A 27,978-nucleotide genomic window follows, 5' to 3' on the forward strand; every position below is an offset into this window, starting at 1 on the left:
ATTTTTCGTATATATTCAAATGATCAGTAACCGAACAACTATGAGAAATAATTTTTACCTTTTAGCCATCTGGTGGTTATTATCGACACCAATATAAATGTGGAAGAAACAAATGTGTAATGCAGAGATTGCAGAGTACTTGAGAGTACATCTCCCAAGGTTAATAGCTTATATGGGAATCCACCGCCACTACCGCACTAACACTATCACTATATCCACTATATTAGCACTTGGCATTTTGTTCTGGTTGTAAACCGTAACAACATAGTATGTTGTTGCATGATTAAATCAAATCTGTTATAAGCGTTTGATATCAAGATTAATGTGTGAAAAGTAGTACAAAATACTATAAATTGAAAAAATACAATATTGTAATAAGGGCATAGTGTTTTCCGTTATTTTTCAAAGCGCCATGAATCCGAATTATATTTTGAGGTTATGTGCTACCGGCAAACATTTTGTGAAGTTTCAGCAGAGATTCTATTCAAACAGAAATGTGCTAAAACTTCACGAAAGAGGAATGTTTCAGGACATGTTTCCTGATACTAGTGCGTGAGTATTCAGTGTTATTTTATCTTTAAAAAATACGTTTCTACAAAAAATCAGTAATAAAGAGGCACATTTTAAGAGTTTCACGTTGACTGATATTTTTTATTGCAGAGACGAAATAAATAAACTTTTAGTAAAAGCACCACAGTGCGTTTATGCTGGCTTTGACCCAACAGCAGAAAGTTTGCACATTGGAAATCTTCTAGTCCTAATGAACCTGTTGCATTGGCAGAGAGGGGGTCATCAAGTAATAGCACTTCTAGGTGGAGCGACAGGTCTCATAGGAGATCCGAGTCACAGAATTTCAGAAAGGATTGAACTGAGCAATCTTGTTGCCAAAGAAAATCTTGAAAGTATAGGTGCTAACATACAAACGATTTTTGAGAACCACAAAAAGTATTTCTGGGTCAATGAAAAAGATGAGCTGAAACCGCCAATCATTTTAAATAACTTGGATTGGTATCAAGACGTGAATGTCATAGAATTCATTAGGAAAATTGGTAGACACTTTCGGCTTGGTGTAATGATGGGAAGGACTTCTGTCCAGTCACGCTTGAATGCCGAAGGTGGTATGAGTTTCACAGAATTCACTTATCAAATATTTCAAGCTTATGATTGGTTGTATCTCGCAAAAACACACAATTGTTGTTTTCAAATTGGTGGCAATGACCAAATGGGGAATATGGTCTCGGGCTATGATTTAATAAGCAAAGTAACCAAAAAAAAAGTTTATGCTCTCACATTACCATTGATAACCGCAGAGGGTGGAAAAAAATTTGGTAAATCAGTGGGTAATGCCGTTTGGTTATCATCAAAGAAATCCTCAAGTTTTCAGCTCTATCAATTTTTTGTCAGATCAAAAGATTCTGATGTTGAGAATTATTTGAAACTTTTCACGTTTTTACCACTTGGACGAATCCAAGAGATTATGAATGCTCACCAAAAAGCCCCAGAGAAAAGAGAAGCCCAGCGCATTCTTGCTGAAAATGTGATTCTTCTTGTCCACGGAGGTACGAAAAAGGAAATATTCATCAAATCTATTTGCACGAAGCACCAGTTTCATTTACTGTGATATTTCGATTATATAAAAATAAGATTTTTCAAATAACACAGAACAACATTTTGAAAACTGTTTACAATGCATACTGATCCTGCAGGTATTCTCATTGGAAATTTTTTTTTCCTTTTTTTCATGAACACTCAAATGTTTCAGAGGAGGGGTTACATTCTGCACAGGAAACATCTGCCCTTCTTTACAACAAATCTATAGACACTCTCTCAACCATGAGCACAGACGAGGTTGTTCAAGTGTTCGAGGGTGCTCAAGTTGTGGACATGATGTTGCGACCGGGTATTACAGTCCATGAACTCGCTATGGAAACAAAATGCTTCAAGAGCGATCACGATGCCTTAAGGATTATACCCGCTGGAGGATTCCACATTAATCATCAAAAAATTATAAACCCCAGTGAAGTTATAACCAATGGTATTCATGTACTACCAAATAAATTGACCCTTATCAGAGTAGGTAAAAAAAATTATCATATTATCAGATGGTTATAGTGAACTGTGGAATTTAATAAATTATGTACAGCCTAATAAAAGGGTAAAATGTGCTTGTTTTATTCGTATAAAATGTTTTTACTTTCGCATCATCTGGGTTTCGAAATTTAGCCAGCTCATTTCTACATGCTAACTTTTTTTCATAACCATTTTTTCATAGGACAAGAGCTCAGTAAATTTCTACGATTCACAAAGATTCCATGCCCAGTATTATTTTGCGAATACTGTCTTTTAAAAGTGGAAAATCACGCAGAGCTTCTTCCATCACTTCCTTTAAATTCAAACTAACGACTCGTTGTTTCTGTAGCTCATCATTTAAAGACATTTCCGACTTGAAAAGCATTTTGTAACGTCCTTCTTTGACATCTTGAAGCATTCGAATCTTTCGTTGCTTCCGTACCAAACACTCGAGTTTCTATCAAAAAAAGATGTTTTTTCATTTCGGATCTCATTGAAATATTTTGTGTATAATAGCACAGAAAAAATTCAGGCGTACATGATATTTCACAAGTTCACCCTCGTTAATTTGCTTGTCAATATCAGGAATATCATCCTCGTAAGCTCGAAGGACTCTCTGATTTTCATTCAATTGCTCGAGCAATTTTCTTTGTTGATCTTCCAACTCCAATATTTGATTTTCCATTTGTTTAGTTTCCTATGAACGAACAATGGCTTGTATGAGAAACTGATTACTCTCGGAATCAACAGAGATCAGTTAATCCTTTTTTATTCATTCGAGATTCTTACCTTGTTTATTTGTTTTATTTTGAGTCTTTGATCGTTCATGCGTTTTTCAAAAATAACTCTCTGATTGTGTATTCCTTTAGGATTCTTCTTTTCACGAGCCATAGCTCCGTCTAAAATCACGTCTCTACGAGCTACGCAAAACTCCATATCACGTATCATTTTTTCCTGAGCTTTTCTTAAGTGGGACAGACGCATTTCCATTTTGTGAATTTCACTCTTCATGATAGCAACCTCGCCACCAGCGAGACTTTCAACTTTCATTTTTTTTGCAGTTTCAATCGCCAAACGAACCTACGAAAATATCGAAATATATCGAAATGCATTACGTTATGAGAGATGTGGAGATTTTTATCGTGATCGTTTTTTCCAAAAAGCCGACATAAGTTTTGTACTTTTTTTTCCCAAGACATGACTTCCTGTTGACAAGCTCGAAGTTGTTCCTCGAGGATTCTACGATCGGCGCCTAATTGTTTGATATCATTTTGCAACTTCAACAGTTCAATCTCAGCATCACGAAGAGTCTCGATGCATTCGCTTTTCGTAATGCAGTTTTTATCTTCAAGATCGTCGTGCACTCCGCGCTGTACCGCGAGTCGTTCGTTTGCCAAAAGCAATTTTTGTTGCAGAATTTTCACGTTACGGCATATGTTATCGCCCTCTTTTTTCTGCGTCTCGATTTCGCGCTCAAGTTTCAAGCTCTTTTGCTCCATAATTGTTATCTGCTTCCCTAGGAGATTGATTTCTCGCAATTGTTCTGTACGTTCTTCGCTCAATGTCACCATGTAGCCTTCCTGACGCAGCCAAAGTTCCTGGGACTTTCGATTACTCGATTCGATCTCCTCGATGTTTTTCTCGAGCTCTTTTATCCTGAAATCCTGAGGGCTAATGTCCTCACCACCAGCCAATGATGAGATGGCCTAGAATGGTAATTTTAAAAAAATTGAGTGTGAAGAAAGGTGAAATGAAACATGAAAAAGGTTGGTTCTCTCGTTCAGTGAAGAATGAAAAATGTTGTACGTACCTCTTCAATCTTTTTGTTGAGACTGACGATTTTTTGTTGTTTTTTTACTACCAACGAGTCACACTTTTTAATCTCATTCTGTGTGCCATCTAATTCTTTTTCTTTTTCAATATTCATTCGTGTTAAATCTTCAACGTCAAATTTTTCAGTTGTTAGAAAAGCGTTTAATTTTTCTATCTGCAGCAGATTTCTCCCATAAGTATTTTCTGTTTGAACCATCACCAACTCTTCTTCCCGTATCTTCTCCCGAGCCTCACGAAGCTTTTTATTCAACGATTTTACTGTTTTGTTGTGGGACACTTTCGTCTCTAATTTCGACAGCACATGGTCCTCGAGATTGTTCTTCGTTTTCGTCAGTTTGTCGAATTCTTTGTCGATCGATTTTTCTTCCTTAACGCAACGTTGATAATCCTGACACGAGGAAAGACAATTTTTTTTGTTATCCCAGGTGTTTGGTCGTTCGACAAAATTTCGATAATTACCCAAGAAGCCGTGTCGAATTCGTTCTGACTTCCCTCCAATAATTTTGACATGTTCATTAATTCAATTTCTACATCATCAATTTTACTTTTCTCATCGACAATCACTGCAAGATTGGAAGATACGTCATTCTCGAGTCTCGTTTGTATGGAAGTTAGACGTTCATTGTTCTCCATCTCTCTGTTCGTGTCTTTTTTGAGTTTCTCGATTTGAGAATCCAAAGTTGTAAAAGACTCACGAATTTTTCTGCAAAAATATTCCCCAATCACATGATTAGAATTGAAAGTGTTTGAGGAAAGAAAGTCTTGAGTAACAAAAGATTTGCAATTGATATTGTGAAACAATGAAAAATTACTCGAATTATGCATGTTATAAAAAGTAGCAGTAACTCAAAAACTTGTCAAATATTTTGGAGGATCATTATTAGAATTCAGAGGATTATCACTTAATATCACAATCGTCATAGAATGTAACAAAATGTTTGATTTAAAAGTGAAAATAATATTTACGCTCGTTCTTTAGAAAGTTCTTCATAAACTTTATCTCTTTGTGAGATACCGGCAACCACATGATTCCATTCGGAAAACAATTTTTTTTGCGTTCGCTGTAATCCCTCCAAATCTGTGTTTGCGTCGGTAATAGTTTGTCCAGCATCCAATTTTTCTTCTTCTTTGATAGCCAATTGTTCCCGGCAATCTTTTATTTCTTTTTCGAGCCTGGAAACCTCTTCCATAAGATTCATTAGAACATAATCCTCTTGTTGTTTTTTTCTCAAAAGTTCTCGCTGCAGAGTTGCCTCTTTTTCAGACATCCGTTTGGAAATTTTCATATGATTGACTATTTCTTTTTCCCATTCTTCAAAATGATGATAAGTCGAGCCGAGACTCTCAATTTCTTGACTAAATTTTGTAGCCTTGTTTTTCTCAGCCTCCAGCTCATTTTTCATCAATTTTCTCAATTCTTTTGTGTTGTCTATCCGAGATTCTTTCTCCTCACGAAATTTTATTAGTTCTGCCAACCTCTTTTGATAATTGTCAATTGTCTCTTGTTGACGTGCTATTTCTTCCTGAGATGCATATAGTTGCGAGGCCTTGGTGTCTCTCTGTTTTTTCGATTCCTTTGTGCTGATTTCCTAGCAATAAGAATTTTGTACTTTATACTAAATATTAGTGATAAGTGGAGCATCAGTGAAATCAACTTTTGGACTCACGAGATTTAAAATATCTTCAGTTAATTTCTGATCGATCCTGGTCAAATGGGCTTTGAGAGCATTCTGAAAGCGTTTCATCAAGGGATCTTCCGGGTCTAAAACCTTCAACGTTTTGCCTAAATTTTTGTTGTCTTCGGTTTTCCATTGCACTGTAGAATTAGTTGTTTCTGTGTCACAACAATTCTCTTTTTCGGGAAAAATAATAGCAGCACCGACGGTTTCTACTTCGGCCATTTTTTTATAATTTTCAAGTATTCTTCGACCTCGACAAGAGTGTAAAAATGCTCTTTTCGATGGAAACGTTGATAAATTTATCGTCGATTCTTCTAAAGTTAAGTATCCACTTGACTCGACTTGACGTAATAATGATATAAGGATAGCAATTCATCGATCGAAGAAGATAAATTAGCGGAATGATAAGACGCTTTTTGCACGTTGCCATGGTAACTCTATTTAAATTAAGTTTAGAAAATTCTCAACAGGGGCATGGCATGCAAAGTATACCCAGGGCCGTGTTTCCGATATTGCGACTGTAGTTAGGATTATAGTTTTCTATAAGAAAATCATCCGCTGAAAAGCATCTAATCACAATAAGCAACAGATTTTTCGCGATAAAAATTTTGTTCTTTAAAGAATAATCTTGATATAAACATTTTGTTTTCCTCTCATCGCGAAAGATACTGTAACTTTTTTTTTCACCACACATGCGCCGAAAGTTCAACTTTCCGAAACCGGAAGGTTGAATTTTCGGTGCATGTGTGGTGAAAAATAGTATAAAATCCACGGGAGTGAATTAGACCACCTCAAACCGCGTGCTTATCACCCTCGCCTTCGGCTCGGGTGACAATCTGCCCGCAGTTTGAAGTTAGTCTACTTTCCCTCCCTAGGTGTGTAATAATATGAATCGTTTCTTGAGTTGTGTACGTTTGTCCCGTTCATGCCGTCGTCATATATGTCTCACGCGGCATTTTTTTATTGGAGGACGTTTGTTTGATACTTTCCACTACAGACCAAATATTTTTTTCTTTCATTTAACGTCGTTTGAGGTAAAATAATCGTCGTGTATCAAGAAGCATTATTTTAAACGAAAAAAGACGTTCCTGACTGTTTTTTTTGTCTTGCTGATAAATAATACTTGGAAATATTCACTTGAAGGGTTTGAAGGAACGCGCGGATCGAGTTCTGGAAAATAACGCAGGAGGGGGTTACGGATATATTCGAGGTAGATGATATCGTTGCAATCTGGTCGAAGACGAAACTCGCTTCAGTTTAGTTCGCGGTTATAAATTGTGATTGTGAATTGTGATTGCCAGTTGACGACGATTTGCCGGGTGGATGGGTATAGTCATTTTTCGGTATATAAAAAATTATTTCGCGTTTTGACAGTAACCAAGAAACATCCGCGATCGTGCGTACGAGAATACACACGCTCCACTTTACAAAATGGCTACGTACCTCCGGTGAGTGAAGCGTTAGAGTAAAAACAAAAAATCCACGCCGATGTATTAACAAATTTAACAATATAACGTCGAAATTTTGAACGACGGAAAGAACGTCTTCTTTAGTCTCGGATTCTAATGAAACGAAACTTTGATCATCTCACAATGCGGCTTGCCTTATTTTTATATCGGCCCTCTATATACTTTTATTGTGACGTGTCCTCTGGACCACGATTTCGAGACTTTTCTTTTATCTATTTCAATGTTTTTACACACACCCTCTCTCGCTGAAGTCAGCATTCTCTTATCTTTGATCCTTTGACTCTTTTACCGAGTTTATGGCACATATTACTGGAGTGAAAAAATATGAATGAAAAATTACTACATATACGTGCAAAAAAAACGAATCTTGATATCGCACAATTTTATATACATAAATACACTATTTTTCGCGAAAGTAATGACATATCATATTATTATTATTTATATTATTGTACATCAAATATTTCGTGCATTTATTAGTTACAAGCTTTCAAACAATTATCAAAAAAATGTCAATAATAAATGTAAAATTTAAAGAAAACTGTACTAAAATGTTGATTTTTTGGTTTAGGTTGGGGGTCTTGGTGCTGTGTCTTGTATTTACTGTTAGTGCGGTAAACAGAGATGACTTCAAAAAATGTGATCAGAGCAGTTTTTGCCGGTGAGTTGAAAAGTTGTATTAGCTCCGTTCAAAATTCAACATTTTTTCTCATTGTATTTTCTACAATTTTTTTTTCTCTGAAGGAGAGCTTTTTTGAAAGAAAAGTTCAATTTTCATAGGAATAAATATATCAAATTCCAAATATAGGATTTAATATTGTACTTTATTCATTCAAATTTACTTGGAATATAAAAAAATATGAAATTAGCAAAACAGACATAATGCAAAATTATATGGAATTTTACAGACGTTGTCGTAAAGTTGAGCCTGGGAAAACTCCTTACGAAGTTCTGCCAAATACAATTGATGCGAACGAAACAACACTGTTTTCTGATCTTTACAACAAGGATACGGGAGTTAATTATATTCTTCATTTGACTGCACTCAAGGGAAACATATTCAGACTCCAAATAAAAGAGAAAAATCCTAGGAATGCAAGTTACGAAGTACAAGATGCTCTGAAAGGTCCTCCAGAAACATCTGAATTGACTGTGGCAGAAAAAACGTCAGACCATGTTACAGTGCTCAATGGCAATGGAAAAGCCATTGTATATTTCAATCCGTTCAGAGTGGACATGTATTCCGACAATGAGCTTGTTATTGCTGCCAATGCCCGGGGTCTCATGAGATTTGAACACAAAAGATTGAGACTCGAAAAGTTTGTACCGATCAACTTATTTTGGTTTCAAAATTTTAACGTAATACGTCCATTCGTCGACAGTAATAGAGAAATTTTTATTGTATTCGAAGCATTTTTTTTTTTTTTTTCTTAATTTTTTCCACTCGCATACCTTCTGAGTTTTTACGCCCCCCCCCCCCCCCCCCTTTCCCCCATTCCACATTTTCCCCTTCCCATTGCGGCTGCAGTCGACTTACTTCCCACTGTATGGCATTTACCGAGGGCGAAGGGAAACTGCAGAAAATCTTGCCGATCCAGAAGGTACTCGGTTGATCCCCTCGGGTGGCAGTGCGAGCACGCTCAAGCACTCCCACCAGAGGTGCTCAAACATGCACCTCCTCTACTGTGGTACATTGCGCCAGCCGGTTCACGGCTAGAGGGCCATCACCGCACGATGAGAATCGTCCACGGGACGAATCCCCGAAGCCGTACACCGACCGCACATGCATCACAGAGAGGTATTGGCCATGGATTTATCAAGGTGGAGTCCGAACCACCCGGGATTACAGCAGAAAACACTTGAAAATATTTTTCAATTTTCATTGGTGTTTTCGCCGGGATTCGAACTCGGGACCCGCAGATTGCGGGCCCGAGAGTCCTTGTCCATCGGGCCAACCGCTCTCCCTGTTCGAAGCATTATTCAAAGTTGGTGCGATCGTCTCGGTTCTTTACCGCGATTCTATTCATCAATCTAATTTGAGTGAAAATTTGAAACTGCGTTGTCGGTTATTACAGAAAATCTGAAGAGGCAGTAACAACAGAAGATCCGTTAGAAGTCACGACAGCTTCACCGTTTCCGGGTGACGGAGCCGAAGACGATCCTGGTGCGTGGGAGGAAAATTTCAAATCACATCACGATTCCAAGCCCTATGGACCCGAAGCTGTTGCTCTGGATTTCAGTTTTCCAGGAGCGGAACATGCTTACGGAATTCCTGAACATGCCGATTCTCATGCATTGCAATCGACCAAGCAAACTGATCCCTACAGATTGTACAATTTAGATGTTTTCGAGTACGAGGTCAATGAGCGCATGTCACTTTACGGAGCCATACCAGTTCTCTATGCTCATGGGTATGTGCTGATTTATTCTTTACATCTTTGATTTCTATTTAATCGACTCCTCAACCTCTTCTCGAATGCAGCAAGATTTTTCCAAACAAAATCCTTATTCCAAGGAAGAAAGTTCACAATACCCTTTTTTTATTTTTTGATAACTGATCTGTGAAAACTGGTCTTTTATAGAAACTACAAAATCAAATTACTATGAAGTGAAATAAAAGTTTTGAGAGAATGCCATATAGTAATTTCCGCGTAACTGAATTGGGGTCGCTCTCGATCGTGATGTTGGGTTTATATGAAATTTATCGTTAACAACCCTTGACGTACTGGAAAATGTATTATTTATTATTGTTTTTTTTTAATCGACAGAACGGAGAAAACATCCGGTATTTTCTGGCATAATGCTGCTGAAACGTGGGTCGATATTTTATCAAGTGCGGACAACAACATGGTAGAAAATATCTTCAGTTTTGTATCGGGTACAACCAAAAAACCGCAGGTCGATGCTCACTTCATGTCCGAAAGCGGTGTTATCGATGTATTTTTCTTGTTGGGACCAAAGCCTTTGGATACGTTTAGACAGTACACCGATTTAACGGGCACGGGAAATCTGCCACAGGTACGGAGCTTCAAAACAATTAGTTTTCATAGTAACACGAATCGATAAGACTAAAATTTGATATTTTATGGTTTTCGCGTTTAAAAAATCGTTTATTTTCCGCTCTTTCACAGATGTTCACACTGGGTTATCATCAGTCCCGTTGGAACTACAACGACCAAGAAGATGTGGCGACGGTGGCGGAAGGTTTCGACGAGCATGATATGCCGATGGACGTGATGTGGTTGGACATCGAATACACGGACGGAAAGAAATATTTCACATGGGATAGTCGAAAGTTTCCGAATCCCTTAGAAATGGTGCAGAATTTGACGGCGAAGGGTAGAAAATTGGTGGTGATAATAGATCCTCATATAAAACGAGATACAAATTACTTCCTGCACAACGATGCAACGGATAATGGGTATTACGTTAAAACGCCCGATGAGAAGGATTACGAAGGCTGGTGTTGGCCCGGTGCATCTTCGTATCTCGATTTCTTCAATCCGAAAGTACGAGAATACTACATGTCTCTTTATGCGTTTGATAAATTTCACGGAACGACTAATGACGTTTATATTTGGAACGACATGAATGAACCGAGTGTTTTCAACGGTCCAGAAATGACGATGCCGAAGGACTTGGTGCACTACGGAAAGTGGGAGCATCGAGATGTCCACAACATAGTTGGACTTTATTTCACATCTGCGACTTACAGCGCACTTCTAAGAAGATCGAACGATGCCCTCAGACCTTTCATTTTGTCACGTTCTTTCTTCGCTGGGAGTCAACGAACCGTGGCCATTTGGACCGGTGACAATATGGCTGAGTGGAGTCATTTGAGAGCGAGTTATCAGATGTGTCTTTCGATTGCGATCTCAGGAATATCCTTTTGCGGCGCTGACGTCGGTGGTTTTTTCAAGAATCCGGATGCTGAACTCTTCGTCAGGTGGTATCAGGCTGGCGCTTGGCTTCCCTTTTTCCGTGCACATTCTCATATCGAGACTAAGAGACGCGAACCATGGACTTTCAAGGACGAGACTACCCAAATCGTTCGTGACGCGTTGCGTATGCGTTATTCTTATTTATCATTGTGGTACACTCTCTTCAAGGAACACGAGTCCACCGGTGATCCCGTTATAAGACCGTTGTGGGCTCATTATCCGACCGAATCCGCGACGTTCACGATCGACGATCAGCTTCTCCTCGGCGATTCTATCCTCGTTCGACCCGTTTTCGACCCTTCAGTCTCCGAAGTTAAGGTCTATTTCCCCGGGGATGGTAAGGTTGTTTGGTACGACGTCGATACGATGCAATCGCACAAGACGCCCGGACTCGTTACCATTCCTGTCACCCTGTACAAAATACCTGTTTATCAACGAGGCGGCTCGATAGTACCAAGAAAAATGCGTATCCGTCGTAGTACAGTCCTCATGAAAGACGATCCGTACACCCTTGTCGTTATTGCCGGAAACGACGGCACTGCCAATGGTACTCTCTACATCGATGACGAAGTTAGCTTCAAATATCGCCATGATGAATATTTATATCTCCAATTAACCTTCGATGGGCACAACCTCACCTCCAAGTTTATCAACAAAAAAGCAATCTACGAAACCAAGAGCTGGCTTGAGAGAGTCGATATCGCGAATCCACCGCAGGGAGTCAAATCAGCGGTTCTCAATTCGTCAAGTACGTTAAATTTGTGCACTTTTGTCTTTATGAATTTGCCACTTTTATTTTCTAAAGATATTTTAAAAATCCTATAGATCGAGATTTATATTTTGAAGTCAAATTGCAAATTTTCAAAAAAAAAACTGAAAGTCGTCGAAAGTGATTTGAAGAATTTCATAAATTAATTTTTTTTTTTTCAGAAATGGGAAAAGTTCTACTGGAAGCGAAATATAATCCTAACAACAACGTACTCACTCTACGAAAACCAGCTGTAAATATGGGCGAAGAGTGGACCATTGAATTAGTTTATTAGATAATCTGCATAATTTTATTCTGTCTTGTGAAATATTCGCGAGTGATTACAGAGACTCGTCTCGTAGTCTATTACTGTTGATTTTATTAAAATGTACTCGTGAAAGTGTGAAACTCGAAGAAAAAGAAGAACAAGAAGAGTACGAAAACCGTAACCTCGTAATGACACAGCATAATACGAAGTTGTCAAATTTTTTATAACAACCGAATATCGCGTCGCTTGAAAATCGTTAATCTTTGAACGTGCCCAACTATTTGGCGCCGATTAATAAGCGAAGTCAGCACTTAACTCCAATCGTATTGATGTAAATCGTGCTAAAGGGTAGAAAATCAAGAATAGATTAGTGACAAAGATGTTGGATGAATAATTGTTTTCATTGTTTTTGTCTTACACAGCCATTGATAGAACAAGACTTAATAAACTTTTTACAATGGAAATACACACTGTTTGCACGTATCTTCCAAATTAACCTCTTTGATCTCTCTCGCCTTGCCTTGAAAATCGTTATTGAGTTTAATTTTCAATCGACAAAGATCGCGTTTGACTTTTAGGCACGTTCAGTCGGTGCCTGCTTGTGCGCCAAGTACAAAAATACGATCGACGAAAGCGCCGACACCAAAAATATGACGTCAAACCAGCGATGATAAAAATTGAATTGCAAATCACCCAAAACTTGGGTTATAATAATGCGATACTCGGCAGGCATGTTCATTCTCATCAGAAGTACGGACGACACGAAGTACATTCCCTGAAAGAAAATTATGTTTTGAAATATGCCATGGCGGTAACTAAGACTAGAAGAAATATTTGTTTCTCATATTCACCATTATTTGCGCCAGTATCAAGACGATTATGTTTGACGATTTACTGCTGGATATCGCGTAAAAAAACTGTAAAGTTAATGTTGAAGGAATTATCAAGAAAATCAATGTATGAGAAAACGGGCGTCATTTTTTTTTCCAAGTCCATACCTTGGTCAACGTGAGTAACAATCCCCTGATCGAGGTGACGACGATACAGCCGACGAGGAAGAACGATATATGTTGGGACCAAAATGTGACATTGATATTAAAGCCGATCCAGTGAACGGCTATCTCTATGCCACGAGTCACGGGATCTTTCTTTCCTACGCGATCGAAAACGATATTGATCGTAGACTAGGAATGAAACACAAACTTTTTTTTATTTAATTTTCGACTAAAAATCGCGTTTTTACGGTATACCCCAAAATTAAAAAAAAAATCAAATATAAAAAATTGATGAACTCACAATAAATATTTTCCACATGCAGTAGATGGAGAAGAAGTAGCCAAGAAAATTAAAATATTTTCCCTGCCAAGTGGCGGCCCATTCCAATCGTTCTCTGGCGTTTTGCATGTCGTGAGCCTCGAGAAACAATTGCCTGGAAAGCTCTTCCAAGCCAGAAATTTCTTGTCTCAATTGTTTCACATCTAGAGAATCGAATTGAACAAAACTTTCATTAATGTCCTTTTTTTCCAACAAATTCATGTGTTGATTCAGTAAATTTTTAATAATCATTTCAGTCTCAATTTACTCTCTTGATTTCTTTGGTTTCCGCCCAACGGTGACCACATGCCCCATAGTCGCGATCTCGTTTCAGTTGGGGTCAACACTTCACCCTTTTTCGCTAATGCTATCCTCTTCTTTTTTGCTACAATCATATCCATCGTTTGTAACAGACGTCTCTCGACCGATTGGACATCGGAATACGAGACCGGTCGCATGAAACAAGCCATTGACGAGTACGGATAATTAACGGCACCGAAACCGGACAATAGTGCCATTACCGTTACGCCTATGACTCCGATGCGACTGATACCCTGTTCTATGGAAAGCACACCCTTTTTTGGACTCAACAGCGGGAAAGGATCACCAATTTTCCAGAATAAATAGAGGTAAAAAAGATAGACCAATACTGTCAGTGGTCGTATCAAATTCAGTCTAACTGTAAATAGAGCAAACATTATGGGTTATTGTTTTGAGGCTACGTACATAAAATTATTTGAGTGGCGTAATTATTTTGATTGAATGCAAATAACAGGTGTATCGATGGTTTTGCTTTGAATTTATTATAGAAAACTTAATTTTTTCCCAAAAGTATTGTAAATTGATAATCATTTCTATTTTATCTGTTCCGGGAATTAAACAATCGAAAAAAATTAATTTAGAAAACATTTGTTTTGTCAGTAATAGATTTTCATGTTTTCGTAAGGGTTGATTTATAGAAGTTTTTCAAGAAGTATTTTTACTTACCAAATCTGACATTACTTATGATAAAATATGCTATATAAAATGGTATCAATACGATAACCATGAAAAGCAGCATGTACAATCCAACATTCCAGTGAAAATACCTGGAACTGTTGAGAAAAAACAAAAATCCATTAGATTCAATGATCGATGATGGCTGTTTGATTTTTTTACAAGCAAAGGAATCATCGATACATGTGAGAAGTAGCGAGCAAAATTTGATGAATTAAAATTTTCTTAACTCCAATTTGATATGTTCAATCGACAGAGATAATTATTTCAAGCGAATCAAAGAAGCATCGAGTATTGATAGTATTTTTGTTACGTTAGACATTACCTTGAGTCAAGAATTCCAACAATTTCGAATATGATCAATTCAAACATGGTACATGACAGTGAGAATGTCGTTGAGAATATGAGCTGCACCAAGGTGTGATGCACTTCATAATCTCGAAACAATTTTTTCACAAAAAACACCCATCCTCCTAAGAAAAAAAACACCTGAAAGCATTTATTGATCAAGAATACTGTTCAATTAAACTAATGTTAAAATTGAATTTTTTACACAACAAAATAGATTGTATACAGCGAATTTATCTATAATGGATGTACGAATTTAAACAGGCGTCAGAGTTTTATGGTGAAGTGTCATGAGCGTTGGATGAAATTCAACAATTAGATCATAAAAAAAATGGAAATTTCTGGGGAAGTTGATCAGTGTTGAACGTTTTTTAGTTGTGATAAAATTTTGAAATTATTAATTTTTTGGATTAAAAATGTTTCATAAAAACTTATGAGTAATTGTTCATGGCAATTTCGGAGGGAAGTCTGCGAAGACTGACGTGTAACTGTTGGATTAACCTCTCAAATGAAGCCGGATATAATTAAGGGATATCAATAGGCATGCTTTGAATAAAAATAAATTCTTCATCACACGAGAAAATATTAACCTGTGTAATAAGAATAACGAAGGTATCCTCCAAAAGAGCCATATCTCCATTCCGCGTTTTTTTTATCACTCAATATCCACCACTGTTGATGCTTGCGGTTTCGAAACTGACAGCTTGAGCGGCAAGAGTTTCTTGACGCGAGCCCCAAAGTTTTTCGCGCCGCTCAGTGATCTCTCGAGTAAAAATTGTATAGCAAATTTCTAAGTTGAACTTTCTTAAGACAACGCTAGATGGAGCGGTAATTGTTTGTCGGCAAATCTGGCAAATTTCGAGTAAATAAACTCGCTCGGTGAGGAAATTTCGTCGTCATTCTGCGACCTCTGCATCGATCAAAGGGAACTAAAATTGAAAATGTCAGATAAACGGTTTTTTTTGTACCGAATCTTTGTTTTTTTTTTCTACTGAAATAAAGACGGATTAGGATTTGAGAAATAAGTCCTAATTGATCAACGGTCGATGTATATTTTTCTTCTTCTTGTCATAAAGAAAGTGATCTATCAGTGTCACGGTCGATAAAGAATTGCATACACATACGCAGAGCTTTGTCGGTATACGCTTGATATTACAAGAAAACAAAGTTACGTGTGTGTTCTGTTTTGATAACCGTTTCGGTCACCGCTAGAGTGTGAGAAGCATAGTTGAAAATTTCGAAAGTAAAAAAGCTCTGCGATAGTTCGGTCGATTATAAAACGGCAGTTTAAGCTGTCTATAAGTTTAATAAGCTTACTCGTCCAGTTTCATCAAGATATATTGACAAAAACTTTATTACCCGAAAAATAAAACCAAGGAAAAGTGGAAAGAATGAAAAAAAAAAAAAAATAATTATTGGTTAACATAATGGAGGAGAAAAGAGAAATTAGGATCAACTTCAACATATGATTTGCAGTTGACATGGGAGCTGACAAGAATAATTTTGTTGGTTAAATGATCGAAAATACAACGTTTTGATGATATATATCGGGGAGAGATGAGAAGTGATTATCTACTCTTTAGTCGAGTAAATTGACGCGCGCAGATATAGTACTACCCAGGGTAGTGGTATATATTGCGGTAACACGCGAAAACGGTGTGCTGGTTGGGAATATAATAAATATAACAATCCGGGGATGTGAAGGCTGCCATAATGTTCCCGAAGCAAGTATGATACGGTTTAAGACCCTCCCCCACCCTTCTTTTGCAGAGGCAAGATCGCTCGAGCATGAAATCAATTACACTCCGTTTGTTGCATCTTTCTCCCTCGCTCTTTCTTTCTCGCACATTCTCTCGTTCTCCCACCGCTTTGTACTCTCTACCGCAGCCCCCACCATACTAATTTTTCGTAGTACGTGCATGGGGGAGACCGGTGCGCGCGAGAACCGTGCCGGTCGTGCCCTTACGCGCCCTCTACGACCGCCATATTGGGAGCCCGTTCACGAGTGCTCGTACACAGTAAAACAGTATGTATTCGCTAACTTCGTTCATACATCAATTTTGTACAGTACATTACACAGTCGTATAGCCCGCACGTAGAGAAATTTATATACGTACACATCGTATTTATATATACATATATGTAAATATGTATACGCGGACGAAGAGGAGGTATAATAAAATTTCACTTCACGCTGCGTTACCGCGCACGATTCTATTTTGCTTCTATATACAGAAATGCCACATCAGCTGGAATCGCTTCTTCGTTTTACGATTGATTGTTAACAACCGAAGAATATTTTTCTCTCCCTAGCTATAGTATTGTCAATAAATAATGAAATAATATGACATACACGATTATATTACGAAAATACAAAGTCTCTTCTAATTATTAACCTGGGCGGATGCTGTTTTGTTTTTTTCTTTCACTTATTATTTTTCAAAGAATCCGAAAAGTGATTTAGATCTGATGGTATGTAGTACTTAAAGAGAAGGATATCTGATGAACACGGGTATACATATAGAGGCCCGATATACTCACGCTTTTCTTGTACACACACTTATATACGTACACTGTGTATCAGAGCTATAAATCTATACAATAAATGTATAGATATAGACACAAAGGATATCTCGCGAAACCCATCATCTGTGATAACGAGGAAGATGCGCGAAAGCCCCGTGGACGTTTTTTCACAAGTATCTCGAGGGAGAAAAGAGGAAGATCCTTAAGGCGGAGTAATGTGCCATTTATCACGCCCACTGTCCATTTGACACGACCAATCGGCTATTTTCGCGAAGCCCAAGAGCGCGAACGCCCAAAGACTCGATACGCTGCTTTATTCACGAGGATCACGGATCCATCGCATTTCCCTCCCACTCCGATCTTCCCACTGGGCGGTTCGAAACTTCCGTGATCCTTGTATTTCATTGGACGTTCCCCTCCCTCGGAGCAACAATATTTCTGGGGAAATCGAAGGCTCGTAGAGTTCTTGAATTCTAACCAATGAATACGAACGTCCGTCCTCCTGTGCGCGACTACTTGGAAAACAGAGTGGGGAGCAGCGATCGCGACGCGGGGGTGTGAGGATTTTTCGAAGCTAGTTACTCGAGAAGCCCCGAGCGCGTTGGGAGCTCGCGTCTCGAGAGCCTCTTTCCCTCTCAATCTCCGGTGATACTCGTCGTTTATTATCCGTTCGACCGAACGAACTCGACTCAAGTTTCTCACTGACCCTCGGACCCTACGTGGACTATTTATTTGAATAAACAAATATTTATGTATTTTGACACGTACGTTTGTGTATGTAAATACGAAAATTAGTTGCCGTGAAACTAGTAGCGGGGTTTGTTAAAAACGTAGTCAAAACAGTGCTCATCGATACGAGCATCGCACAGTGGAGTTTATCTCGCCAAAGAATAGTGTGTTTTTCCTTACATCATCGTCGGAAATAAACGAACAAGTGTAAGAAGAGTGAGCGTGATTGTTTTTGTTTTCTTTGTCTTCTCTCCTGCGGTTATCGCAGTCGAAACAAATCTCAAAATAATCATAACTGAATTCCCGTTGTTCTCGCGAGCATCATGAGGCTTCTTTTATCGTTGTGATTTGAAATACGAGGCAATTTATCGATCGCCTTGAGATTTGGCAGTCTGGAAAGCCTCGGAAACGACTTCTTCGTATAGTTCGGACTTGCCGCAGCATTTCATTATCCGTTTTCGTTTCGTTTTCAACGCGGAGGAAGAATGTGGGATAAAGTTGGACGATCGTAGCCATGAGGCTGAGGAGAATAGTGGCTGGATTTCGTACTAATCCGGCAGGTGGCAGTGCCAGCTCGATGTGATCGTTTCTCACCCGTTTTTTCTCGCCCGGGACACACGGAAAGTGGTGTTTTTGTTTGCTTTGTGTTGTTTTTCATACCCCTCGGCATTCCGCCGGAGCTTCGAAATTTTTTTTCTCATTTCCGACGTTGAATTCGCGTTGATCCTTGCTAATGATGCCGCGACCGTCGCGCGACACGTACGGTGATCAAAAGCCTCCGTACTCTTACATCTCGCTCACCGCAATGGCAATATGGTCCTCGCGAGACAAGATGCTGCCGCTTGCCGAAATTTATAAATTTATCGCCGATCGATTTCCTTATTATCGGAAGGACACTCGCCGATGGCAGAACTCGTTGAGGCACAATTTGTCATTCAACGATTGTTTCATCAAGGTAGGTCAACCTTCACGATCGATTCGATTTCTCTCAAATAACAATAATCGTACTTGAACACGACGTTGAAGTTAGCAACGCCGGAGTCCAACGAAATAAACGAAAAAAAAGTAAACAAACATTCGTAACTCCCCTATTTTTTCTCCTTTCCAATTAGCAATTGGCGGGGTTCCTCAACCTACACAAAAATGGCTCGCGGACTGAATAATTGGTGAATTATAAAACTTTTTTTCGTTCACTTTACCGGATTCCAACCTCGCAAACTTCAGCGTTGCACTTCATCGATTCGTCTTTCCTCATAAAAAATCGAGTTTCACATTCGAGAGTTCGAAACTATCGCTAATTTATTCTTTTACTTAGCGACGATCCAAATATTCCAACCAGCTCATTTAACCGGAAACCCAATCAGAAGTGACCTCTTGAACACCTTTCAAAGTAGCGAAGGAAAATAACACAAAACAATTTTAGTATGCGTCTTGTTGTTTAGTTCAGAGTGTGTCTAAATTCATCATCGATTCTAATCCCCGGTTATTTTGTCAAGACATTCGTGGAACGTGTACTCGAGAGTTCCAAGGTTTCAACTATTTTTTAACCGACTCTCCGAAGCGTGAAAAAAAAACAACTGAGATTTGATATTTCGGGCGGCTGTTTCGGCGCCTCGAAGTCTGTTTTTTACCCTCGAAAAAGATCTTGCGACAGTTTTGAAAGTATGGAAATATGCGTATTTGAATTTTATAGCTGCAACGTCATTTTTGCACTCGCTTCTATGCTCCCTCCTTCAACGATATGTGTGTACGTAATTTCATTTTCTCGTTTACGTTACATGCGAGGCTAATCGCGTACTCGATGTTCGTCGGAGGTTTTTGCGGTTTACAATCTTGCACGCTCGAGATACACACTTCCAATACCACGTTGTGTGAATGCGCCCGCACGGAAAGACGGCGAAACGTACGTTTGGCGCGGGTATCCGGAATCCAGCGATTTTTTTTCGTTGCTTTCTCGACGACTCGCTATTCGCGGTCTTCGCACGGATCCCCAGCCCAGAAATCATTGACTCTGGCGATGACATTTTTTTTGACGTTTCGACGCCTCGAGTCTTTCGCCGACTACGCTGAAATTCGCAGCGCTCGGGTCCAAAAACATTAACGAAAATGACATTTCTAATTGACCAATTTTTTATTTCACTAGCAAATTAGACAGGTAACGAAATTGGAGAATCGCTGCAATTATTGGAGAGTTTTTTACATCGTTTCGTTGGGCTCGAACGCTGCAAACGTCACTTTCGCCGTACCAGAAAAATAGCTTAATTGTTCTCGCAAAAATTCTCTCGCTTCTGGAATACTTTTCCATTTTCATCCCCGACTAAATTCGTCCTCTATTTTTCCCCTTTAATCTTTCGAATTCGTGAAATCCCCGATATTTCATCATTCGACAAGAATAATCTTCGGGCGAAGAAACCGACGCGTACGCATGAAAAATATTCTCAAAATCGAGGCGTTCCCCGAAAATTTAACGAGCACTCGAAATCGAGGCAATTTTCTTCACTTCATTAATCAAACTCGTAACATTATTTTATTCAATTGTTTGCAAGCTCACGATGAAAAGAACTCGAGTTTATAGATCACGAAAGTGTTGAACAACGAGGCAAGGTGCCAGGCGCGTATGCACGTGTAACACATTGTTGTCGAAGCATCTGTTTCGCACCTGCCAATCCGATTATTCTCTTCACACCTCAACTCCGTGTATTAACTCTGTATCAGGATTATAGCTGCGAGATCTATAGCTCGTTGCGAGCGGCGAGGGACGTGGTGAAATCGGCATAAAATCTCTTCGTTATCTCTAGAGAAAAAAGACGAGCCCCCGCGCTGAAGTTTCCAACGTTGGAGTCCAACGAAATGATTGAACAAAACTCTCCAATAATTCCAGTAATTCTCCTATTTTGTTCCCTGCCAAATTTGCGATTCGTAGTTTTTCAAGCTGCACCAACGATTCGTGAAATAAATAATTGGTGAATTAAAAACGTTTTTTTCGACGACGCTGAAGTTTCCAACGGGTTGGAGTCCAACGAAATGGAGGAAAAAAACGTTTTTAATTCACCAATTATTTATTTCACGAATCGTTGGTGCAGCTTGAAAAACTACGAATCGCAAATTTGGCAGGGAACAAAATAGGAGAATTACTGGAATAATTGGAGAGTTTTTTTCGATCATTTCGTTGGACTCCAACGTTGCAAACTTCAGCGTCGTTTTTTTCGTTCATTTCGTTGGACTCCAAGGCGTTAAGCGTTAATTGAGCCGGGAAATGCGAACGGTTGTACAGTTTTTTTGGCTTGCGGTGTTCTCGATGTCAGAATCGATAATTCTGGAGGGAACGAAGCGTCAGAGAGCGAGCCGGATTGTCCTGCGGGGTCGTGCACCTGCGAGGGAACTCACTGCGGTTCGGCAGAGTGGGCGAGAGTCGTAGACCAAATAGCGAACTGTTTCCAATGCCTTTTTCGATCTCTCGTGGGATTCGGTCGATCCGGAACGCTGGAAAATCGAGGTACATTGAGGGGACGAGCTACCAGCTATCGGAGCTATTTCAGTCCAGGAAACGGAGTGTTTTATGTTCACGAAGAGATTCTGCCTCGGAGCTGACTGACGCTGAAGTTTGCAACCTCCAAGTCCAACGAAATTACGCGAAAAAGCCCTCCCATAATTCCAGCGATTCTCCAATTTCGTTCCCTGCCGAACTCGCAGTTTTTGTAGTTTTCCAACCTCCACCGATACTTGGTGAAATAAAAAATTGGTCAATTCCAAATGTTTTTTCCTTCGCTCCGCTGGACTCCGACGTTGCAACTTGAGCCTCCGTCTCGCGACGATTTTCCAGGAAATCATAATCATTCGTGGCTCAGAATACTAGTCAAAATCGTACCGAAGAGCTATAACGTTTTGGAAGGCAGTCGAAGGAACGAAATGCCCTCAATAATCGATCGGAAACTCGCGTCGACGTGGCTTTATCGTGAGATTAAATTCTTATGCTCGCGAGCCTAATTAATGCTCATTAACATAAACAAGTTATTAATTAACGCACATAAGGAAGCAGAGTTTCAAAGATATTCTATTCACGTGCAACCTAATGAAATGATTATTATGATTAATCGCAGGCTTGAATAGCAAAGGATAGCAGCACTAATTGCTTACTTACGTTATCGAACTAATAAATTGATCACAGCAAGGTCGAGATCTTCACTTGCGTGGACGTTCTTATCTGTGCCTTGTGTTCGTATCAGTCGCGTACATTTCGATGGCTTTAATTAGAGTTGATCGTATTTAAACTTTATTTTGAATGCGTAGAATTGGGTGGGAAGGTAAAGCACACACAGGTGTTTGCGGCAAATGATAAATTGATTGGAAGACGCGTAGTTTCGTGGGCTCGAATTTTAATGAATGACGCAAATGCCACGAACTATAGATTGCCCACGAGTAAGAGCATCTTCCAACAAGTGTATTATCGAACGCGATAAAGTTTCAACTTGTCGTTCCTCATTTACGTGTCCTCGCCTCGAAGCTTTATTTATTCATTCTGATTGGGAGTTTCTTTTGGCGAGCGTTCTCGCAGGATTGGATAGAGAAAGTTTGTGGCAGTAAAGGTAATACGAGCGCGGAATAACAGTGCTGGGGAGCGCGACTTAGTTAAATTGGACGACCATTAAAGTTAGCTGGATCGTTCATTGCGCACGGTTGTTCTCGTCGAGTGACGGTGGCTATAAAATCGTTAGTGTTGCTACAAATTGGCACGCTTCTATCACTGGCTCTCACTGGGGAGCTTATTCAGTAATAATGTTGAAGAAGTTGATGAGACACGAGGTGTCGCGGAGTGTGGCTTTTTGTATCGAGGCCAGTAGCTCAAGTCGGGGACGGAAAATTTGACGATGATTGAAAATTTGAAGAGCTGCGTGGATGAAGCGACGTTCGTTTCTTACGAAAACGTGGCGAAGATGGAAAGAGAAAAAAGACTAATTTGCATATTGAGGAAAAAAGGTGGAAATGAAGATTAGGAAAGAAAGATCGATGTCGCGTGCTGCGGAGGAAAAAATATGGAAAGATCGTTAGAGCATGTTTTTATTAATGATTTCAGGTTCCACGGGGACCTCACAGGCCTGGGAAAGGTGCTTACTGGGCTCTTCATCCCGCAGCCCTTTCGATGTTCGAGAACGGTTCGTTATTGCGACGCAGGAAGCGGTTCAAGCTTCACAAGCCTGACAAAGAGTTGTTGAAGTCGGAATTGCAGGCGTTGGCATCGTCGATGCCACCGCCGCACAGCAGCGAGCCAACCGGGAGCGGGTGCTCGTCGGCATCGAGCGGCGGAAGTACGGGGGGCCTGAGCGCGGCGAATCTCCAGAGACTGCGGGAAGATTTGTTGAGATGGGAGATGCAAGAGAGAAGAATGATGGTGGCCGCGGCGTCGACGGCGTCCCCGAGTTTCCCGATGGACGGGGGGGTCCCCGGGACGGAGGGGACGCCCGGTTATTATTTGCTGTCACCGGAGGCTCGGCAAAGACTGACCGGAACGCTGGCCGACGGTGGCGACGCATCGGCGAGTCCTTACGAAGTTGCAGCTCTTCTGCAGACCTCCGGCTGGGCATTTTCCGGTTTGAACAGCTCCGCTTACATGACGCATTTGCCCTATTTGCAGAGCTCCTCGGTCAGACAATCGGCGGCTCTGCTGGCGGCGGAACTACCGGAAAGTCCGGTCTCGGCTCATCTGTGCAATCGTCGAAACAGTCCCTCGACTAGTTTGAGCCTGCGCGAGCGCGGCGATCATCGCCACGAGCGTTCGAGGCTCGTCGACAACGAGAACAATCGGTCGCTGCTCGCCGTTCGTTGCTCACCGTCGGAAATCAACGCCGAGGCCTTCCGAGATTCGTTGCTTTACGAGGCTCACCCTTACCCGGAACGCCTCAGCGGTGAGGACGAATCGATATCCGGCAATTCCTCCCGCAACGACGTCATCTATCGCGACAGCTCTTCACCGGCGGCTTCGATATCACCGATTCTCACCAAGCCCTACGGACCAGCGGACTCGTTGTACCGGCCGACCTCGTCCCCTCGGTCTTCCCCGAACTACGGGGACCCCAGCGATCTCCGTAACTCCTCCGAGTCGAGTTGCAACTCCAGCTCCGCTGCCCTGCAACTCACCATCGGCAGCAGAATCGGCAAAAGAACGAAAAAGCCCTTCACCATCGAGAACATCATAGCCCCCGACGAGGAGACGGCCAACCCGAGGAATTTGGAGCACCGCCAACTCCTCCGCGCTCCCACCGCGGCCAAGACGACCGCGGCCATTTTGCAAATGCCGAGACCCATGTACGCCGGTTATCCTTTACCGATCACGGGTTCCGGAATACACAGACCGCCCTACGGAGCCGCGACATGAATCCTCCGCTCTTTCAACTTACTCCAAAACAAACCAGTTTCTTCTCTCTCATCGTTGCAGCTCCGTCCATAGCGAACCGGATCGAGCGACCAATAAAAAGCTTCCCATTTCATTAAAACGAAGCGTACATTCGTCGAGAAACACCAAAAATCGGTACATCCGGAATCAAAAAGCTTCCGGACTAATTCCACTGCCAGAAATTCGTCTGGTTCGTCTCGATCGCGACCAACTCAAAGCTACGTTGAACAGAGGACCGATCCGGGGACAAAAGGCAAGAAGAAAGAGCCGGCAAAGCATTCGCGAAAAACAAATGGGGCTGGATATTTTCGTCAAAGATGAGCAAGAAGACTATTTCCGAATAAACTACCGAAGATAATATAGTCTGCTTACGATTAGCTCAATTGTTGTACAACGCCTGGCTCGAATGTCACTGTCGTCGAAATACGTTTATCATCTCGACACATTTATACGCATATAAATCCGCGTAAACGCGAACGAGAGTGTTTGAAAATCAAATAAATATCCAGGTGAACGATTAAAATTTAATAGGCTTTTATAAAAGCGGTTATAATTCTGTGATCGGAACAAGTTAACGAGGGCGTTTATTAAACGTGCTTGAATACGCGCGTATGTGCATATACGTATGCGTCGAAGCATATTTATCTCAAACTATCGACGAAAATATAGATGCAAATGTATGTGTACGTGCATGTACAAATATATATAAATTTAAGCGTTCATTTAAATTGTATAGTTGATGATAAAAGTCGATCATTCTTTACGACGTTAACGTAGACTCGTGTCGATGTGGCATAATAAGTAAATACGAGTTAATTGCGAGTTAATTAACGATGAGCGTTGACGTTTCGAAGGTCAAGCTTTATCCAAAACGGAGCTGAATTCTACTAGCGTGGACAGGTTACGCAGCTCTTATCCCATTTAATATGGATGATGAAAATAACGAAACGAATTACACCCCTCGACTGTAAGTGTAACACACGTACACATTAAAACAACACTCAACATCCATCGCGAAATAAACAAAAATAAACAAGTATTTGTAAATGTAGAAAAGAACTCGTCGATAAATAAATTATTGTACATATATCAAAGGTCATAAGAATTCACGTGTTTTATCTCATTTACCTTCGTGGACGTTAGGATAATCTTTCTTTTATTTTACGCGACTACCAATTTTTTATTTCACGATTCATGTGTACGTTGACAAACTACGAATTGCGAATTCGGCAGGGCGCGAAATCGGAGAATTACTCGAATTATCGTTGGAGCGTCACGAGGAAATAAGTGTTTTTCTCGAGTTATTTTCTGTCAAACGTTCAATCTCCATGCCCATTTTCTTAAAAAATATCTCTCAACGGAGTGAATAATGGGTTTGAAAAATTATTGATCGGATTATGCGCGAGTTAATATGAATTTCGCTGAATATTTTCGTGCAAACGGTACCAACGTTTGCGCGAATTCCTTCGAAAATAAATGTACCCGAAATCGAAGGTGTGCGAGTGATTCTGTTACGTACCTAATACTTGGTCTATGACACGAGTCGGGAAATGTATACGAGTCAAGTTCAATAGTGCGCGAAGAAGCGTGAAAGGCGCGTAAGGAGAGAAGAAAATCGTGAGGTAAGCGGTGATTTGTCATTGTACAATAATTCCCAGAGAAAGAGAGAACAAGTGGAAAGAAGAGAAGATATCGAGAGCCGTATAATTTTGAGGGTCGATACAACATCGGTCGGTGGTTGTTCGACAAAGCGCACCGATGTCTTTAACGCAACATAATTGTGGCTGTGATTCACCAGTTGGATCATTGTTACCCGAGAGGAGAAAGGGGAATTGGATGACCCTCTTCAATCAGCCTCGGCAAAAGCGGCGAAAGAGAGAGAGAGAGAGAGAGCGACAAGAGGAAGAACGAGGAAGAGAGAGGGAGAGAGAAGGCTCAAAAAAATGGGAGAAAAAAAGGAGTCAAAAAGGTTATAAATACACACGGACGTTATGGAGGCCTTTTTCTCTCCGCTCTCTCTTTCTCTCTCTCTCTCTCTCTCTCTCTCTCTTTGATCCTTCGCACCCGCGATCTTCCTCACAAACTTGCTCAGGTACACCTCGGCTCTATTGTACTTTATTATATATTTACACTAACACATAACGCAGTTGTGGCCGTGTCAGGATTACGGATGTACACGCATATAAACACACGCACAAAGGCAAACTTATATCTATAGATTTTTTTCTTTCATGGCTCGCAGGCCCGCCAGAAAGTTAAACAAATCATCATTAGTTCCCATCCGCATAATTTGTTTTGTGAGCGCCTCTTCGAACATCCGTGTATTTCTGGGCCCCTTCTGCCTTCCTTGCCCACCGCTCCGTCTTTGTTTTTTCCTCCTCTGCGCTCCCGCGACTCTAGACTTTGTATCTATAATGAGCCAACGAATTCATACGTGCCCTTGTTGTTGCTCGTTGATGGATTTATCACGGGAATAAAAAATCGTGACACTTCGAAAGCACACTGCAAAGGGGATTGTTCGCGATGTGGGCTGACGAGCCGAGTTCTCTCGCTCGGAGAGAACTCTGCTCACAACGCGTGTGGCTTACAAAAACTTTTCATACCCGATCCCTCGTTCATTTGAGCCCGCGCAGTCGTGCGCTTCTCATGCGAGTATTACATTCGAACGATTCGTACGAAAAAGTTCAACAATGAGTGCTCGCTCTGTCAACTCGATACCTCGAAGCTTCAGAATTCAGCAGGACTTGCCGGGACTGCCGCGAAAAAGCTCACGACTTTTGTACCGAGTCAACAGCTTCCGGAGAACGAAAAATACTTCGCAACTAGCTCTCGTTATCTCCGATGCGAAATAAGCGTTCTAAGGATAGAAACGGAAAGGTGTATTTACAGCGATGAGTGAAAATTAGTCTCGCGAGCCGTCACAGCAGAGTTCTCGTATATCGTCGAAGTGAATTATCCACAACGAACCTCGGGCTTTGCACCGCTCGTGTGCGAGGGTCCGTTCGATATGTGTATGATTGAAATAATTTATTGTCTCTTCAAGCCTGTGTACATGGAAGCTCGCCTCGTCTATAGAGCATGATGGAAACAATCGGACAAACTGGCAACATTTCTTTCTCGAATCATTTATAAGCTTTATATGTGTCTCTGTTTGTCGAGTCTTTTTACGTTTGATACTCTTATGTCGGCAGCGAAAGCGAGTCCGAGAATATCGCTCGTGGAGCGAGATACACACAAAGCGAGCGCGCAAACGTGCGCGAGTCCGAGACACACGCAACATGTAAACGAAACAAGTTTTTCACGAGACGCGAATATAAAAGTATTTTGTCGCGATGTGTCAGAGCGGCGCGCGCGCGACGCAGTTTGCGAGACGATCACTCTGCATTTGTGCGTGTTTATTTATTATGTATACGCAACATCGCTGGATACGTATGTCGAGTGCTTTTTACGTGTGTTTATATTTAGGCATGCTGCACGGCCAGTGACATCTCGTTCTTCATTTATTTTACAGGCACAACAATAAGTTCACTCTTTTCACCACCTGTAGCCCGTTCTGCTATCACGATACAAACGCGTGTCGACTTCTCTCGCTTACACAATAGAAGATTATATGGTTAACGTCGCAAATGCAAGTTTCACCGTTTACAAACCGGTTTCGGTGCAGAA

The 27,978-nt window shown here is 40.6% G+C and overlaps 5 protein-coding genes across 8 annotated transcripts; 3 read left to right on the top strand and 2 right to left on the bottom strand.

The window, feature by feature from the left end:
• Window positions 1-169: 169 nt before the first annotated feature.
• Window positions 170-2,165, top strand: TyrRS-m (Tyrosine--tRNA ligase, mitochondrial). Its single transcript, XM_043423214.1, has 3 exons — window positions 170-552; window positions 661-1,559; window positions 1,763-2,165. The coding sequence occupies exons 1-3, from the start codon at window positions 413-415 to the stop codon at window positions 2,110-2,112; spliced, it is 1,389 nt and encodes a 462-aa protein (XP_043279149.1). The 5' UTR covers window positions 170-412; the 3' UTR covers window positions 2,113-2,165.
• Window positions 2,149-7,163, bottom strand: LOC122413092 (coiled-coil domain-containing protein 40). 2 transcript variants are annotated; one of them, XM_043423213.1, is made up of 9 exons: window positions 7,026-7,163; window positions 5,571-5,719; window positions 4,870-5,492; window positions 4,363-4,606; window positions 3,881-4,291; window positions 3,252-3,776; window positions 2,860-3,150; window positions 2,609-2,767; window positions 2,149-2,527 (listed from the first exon to the last, which is right to left on the bottom strand). In XM_043423213.1, the coding sequence occupies exons 2-9, from the start codon at window positions 5,646-5,648 to the stop codon at window positions 2,300-2,302; spliced, it is 2,559 nt and encodes an 852-aa protein (XP_043279148.1). In that variant the 5' UTR covers window positions 5,649-5,719; window positions 7,026-7,163; the 3' UTR covers window positions 2,149-2,299. The 2 variants fall into 2 exon arrangements, with proteins under 2 accessions (XP_043279148.1, XP_043279147.1); XM_043423212.1 differs by having other exon boundaries at window positions 5,571-5,737; window positions 7,026-7,139.
• GCS2alpha (glucosidase 2 subunit alpha) lies at window positions 6,649-12,472 on the top strand. 2 transcript variants are annotated; one of them, XM_043423210.1, is made up of 7 exons: window positions 6,649-7,030; window positions 7,623-7,712; window positions 7,960-8,370; window positions 9,127-9,462; window positions 9,820-10,069; window positions 10,183-11,740; window positions 11,923-12,472. In XM_043423210.1, exons 1-7 carry the CDS (start codon window positions 7,014-7,016, stop codon window positions 12,033-12,035), a joined length of 2,775 nt encoding a protein of 924 aa, XP_043279145.1. In that variant the 5' UTR covers window positions 6,649-7,013; the 3' UTR covers window positions 12,036-12,472. The 2 variants fall into 2 exon arrangements, with proteins under 2 accessions (XP_043279145.1, XP_043279144.1); XM_043423209.1 differs by lacking the exon at window positions 6,649-7,030 and having other exon boundaries at window positions 7,603-7,712.
• On the bottom strand, window positions 12,391-15,406 carry GPHR (golgi pH regulator). Its single transcript, XM_043423215.1, has 8 exons — window positions 15,257-15,406; window positions 14,644-14,807; window positions 14,310-14,416; window positions 13,591-14,001; window positions 13,305-13,486; window positions 13,007-13,192; window positions 12,860-12,925; window positions 12,391-12,783 (listed from the first exon to the last, which is right to left on the bottom strand). Exons 1-8 carry the CDS (start codon window positions 15,296-15,298, stop codon window positions 12,583-12,585), a joined length of 1,359 nt encoding a protein of 452 aa, XP_043279150.1. The 5' UTR covers window positions 15,299-15,406; the 3' UTR covers window positions 12,391-12,582.
• A 2,378-nt stretch (window positions 15,407-17,784) lies between these two features.
• Window positions 17,785-25,417, top strand: LOC122413617 (forkhead box protein F2-like). 2 transcript variants are annotated; one of them, XM_043424078.1, is made up of 2 exons: window positions 17,785-18,876; window positions 22,996-25,417. In XM_043424078.1, the coding sequence occupies exons 1-2, from the start codon at window positions 18,655-18,657 to the stop codon at window positions 24,292-24,294; spliced, it is 1,521 nt and encodes a 506-aa protein (XP_043280013.1). In that variant the 5' UTR covers window positions 17,785-18,654; the 3' UTR covers window positions 24,295-25,417. The 2 variants fall into 2 exon arrangements, with proteins under 2 accessions (XP_043280013.1, XP_043280014.1); XM_043424079.1 differs by lacking the exon at window positions 17,785-18,876 and adding an exon at window positions 21,234-21,417.
• Window positions 25,418-27,978: the final 2,561 nt, after the last annotated feature.

This window comes from Venturia canescens, chromosome 7, assembly GCF_019457755.1.
Source record: "Venturia canescens isolate UGA chromosome 7, ASM1945775v1, whole genome shotgun sequence".
Taxonomy (NCBI): domain Eukaryota; kingdom Metazoa; phylum Arthropoda; class Insecta; order Hymenoptera; family Ichneumonidae; genus Venturia; species Venturia canescens.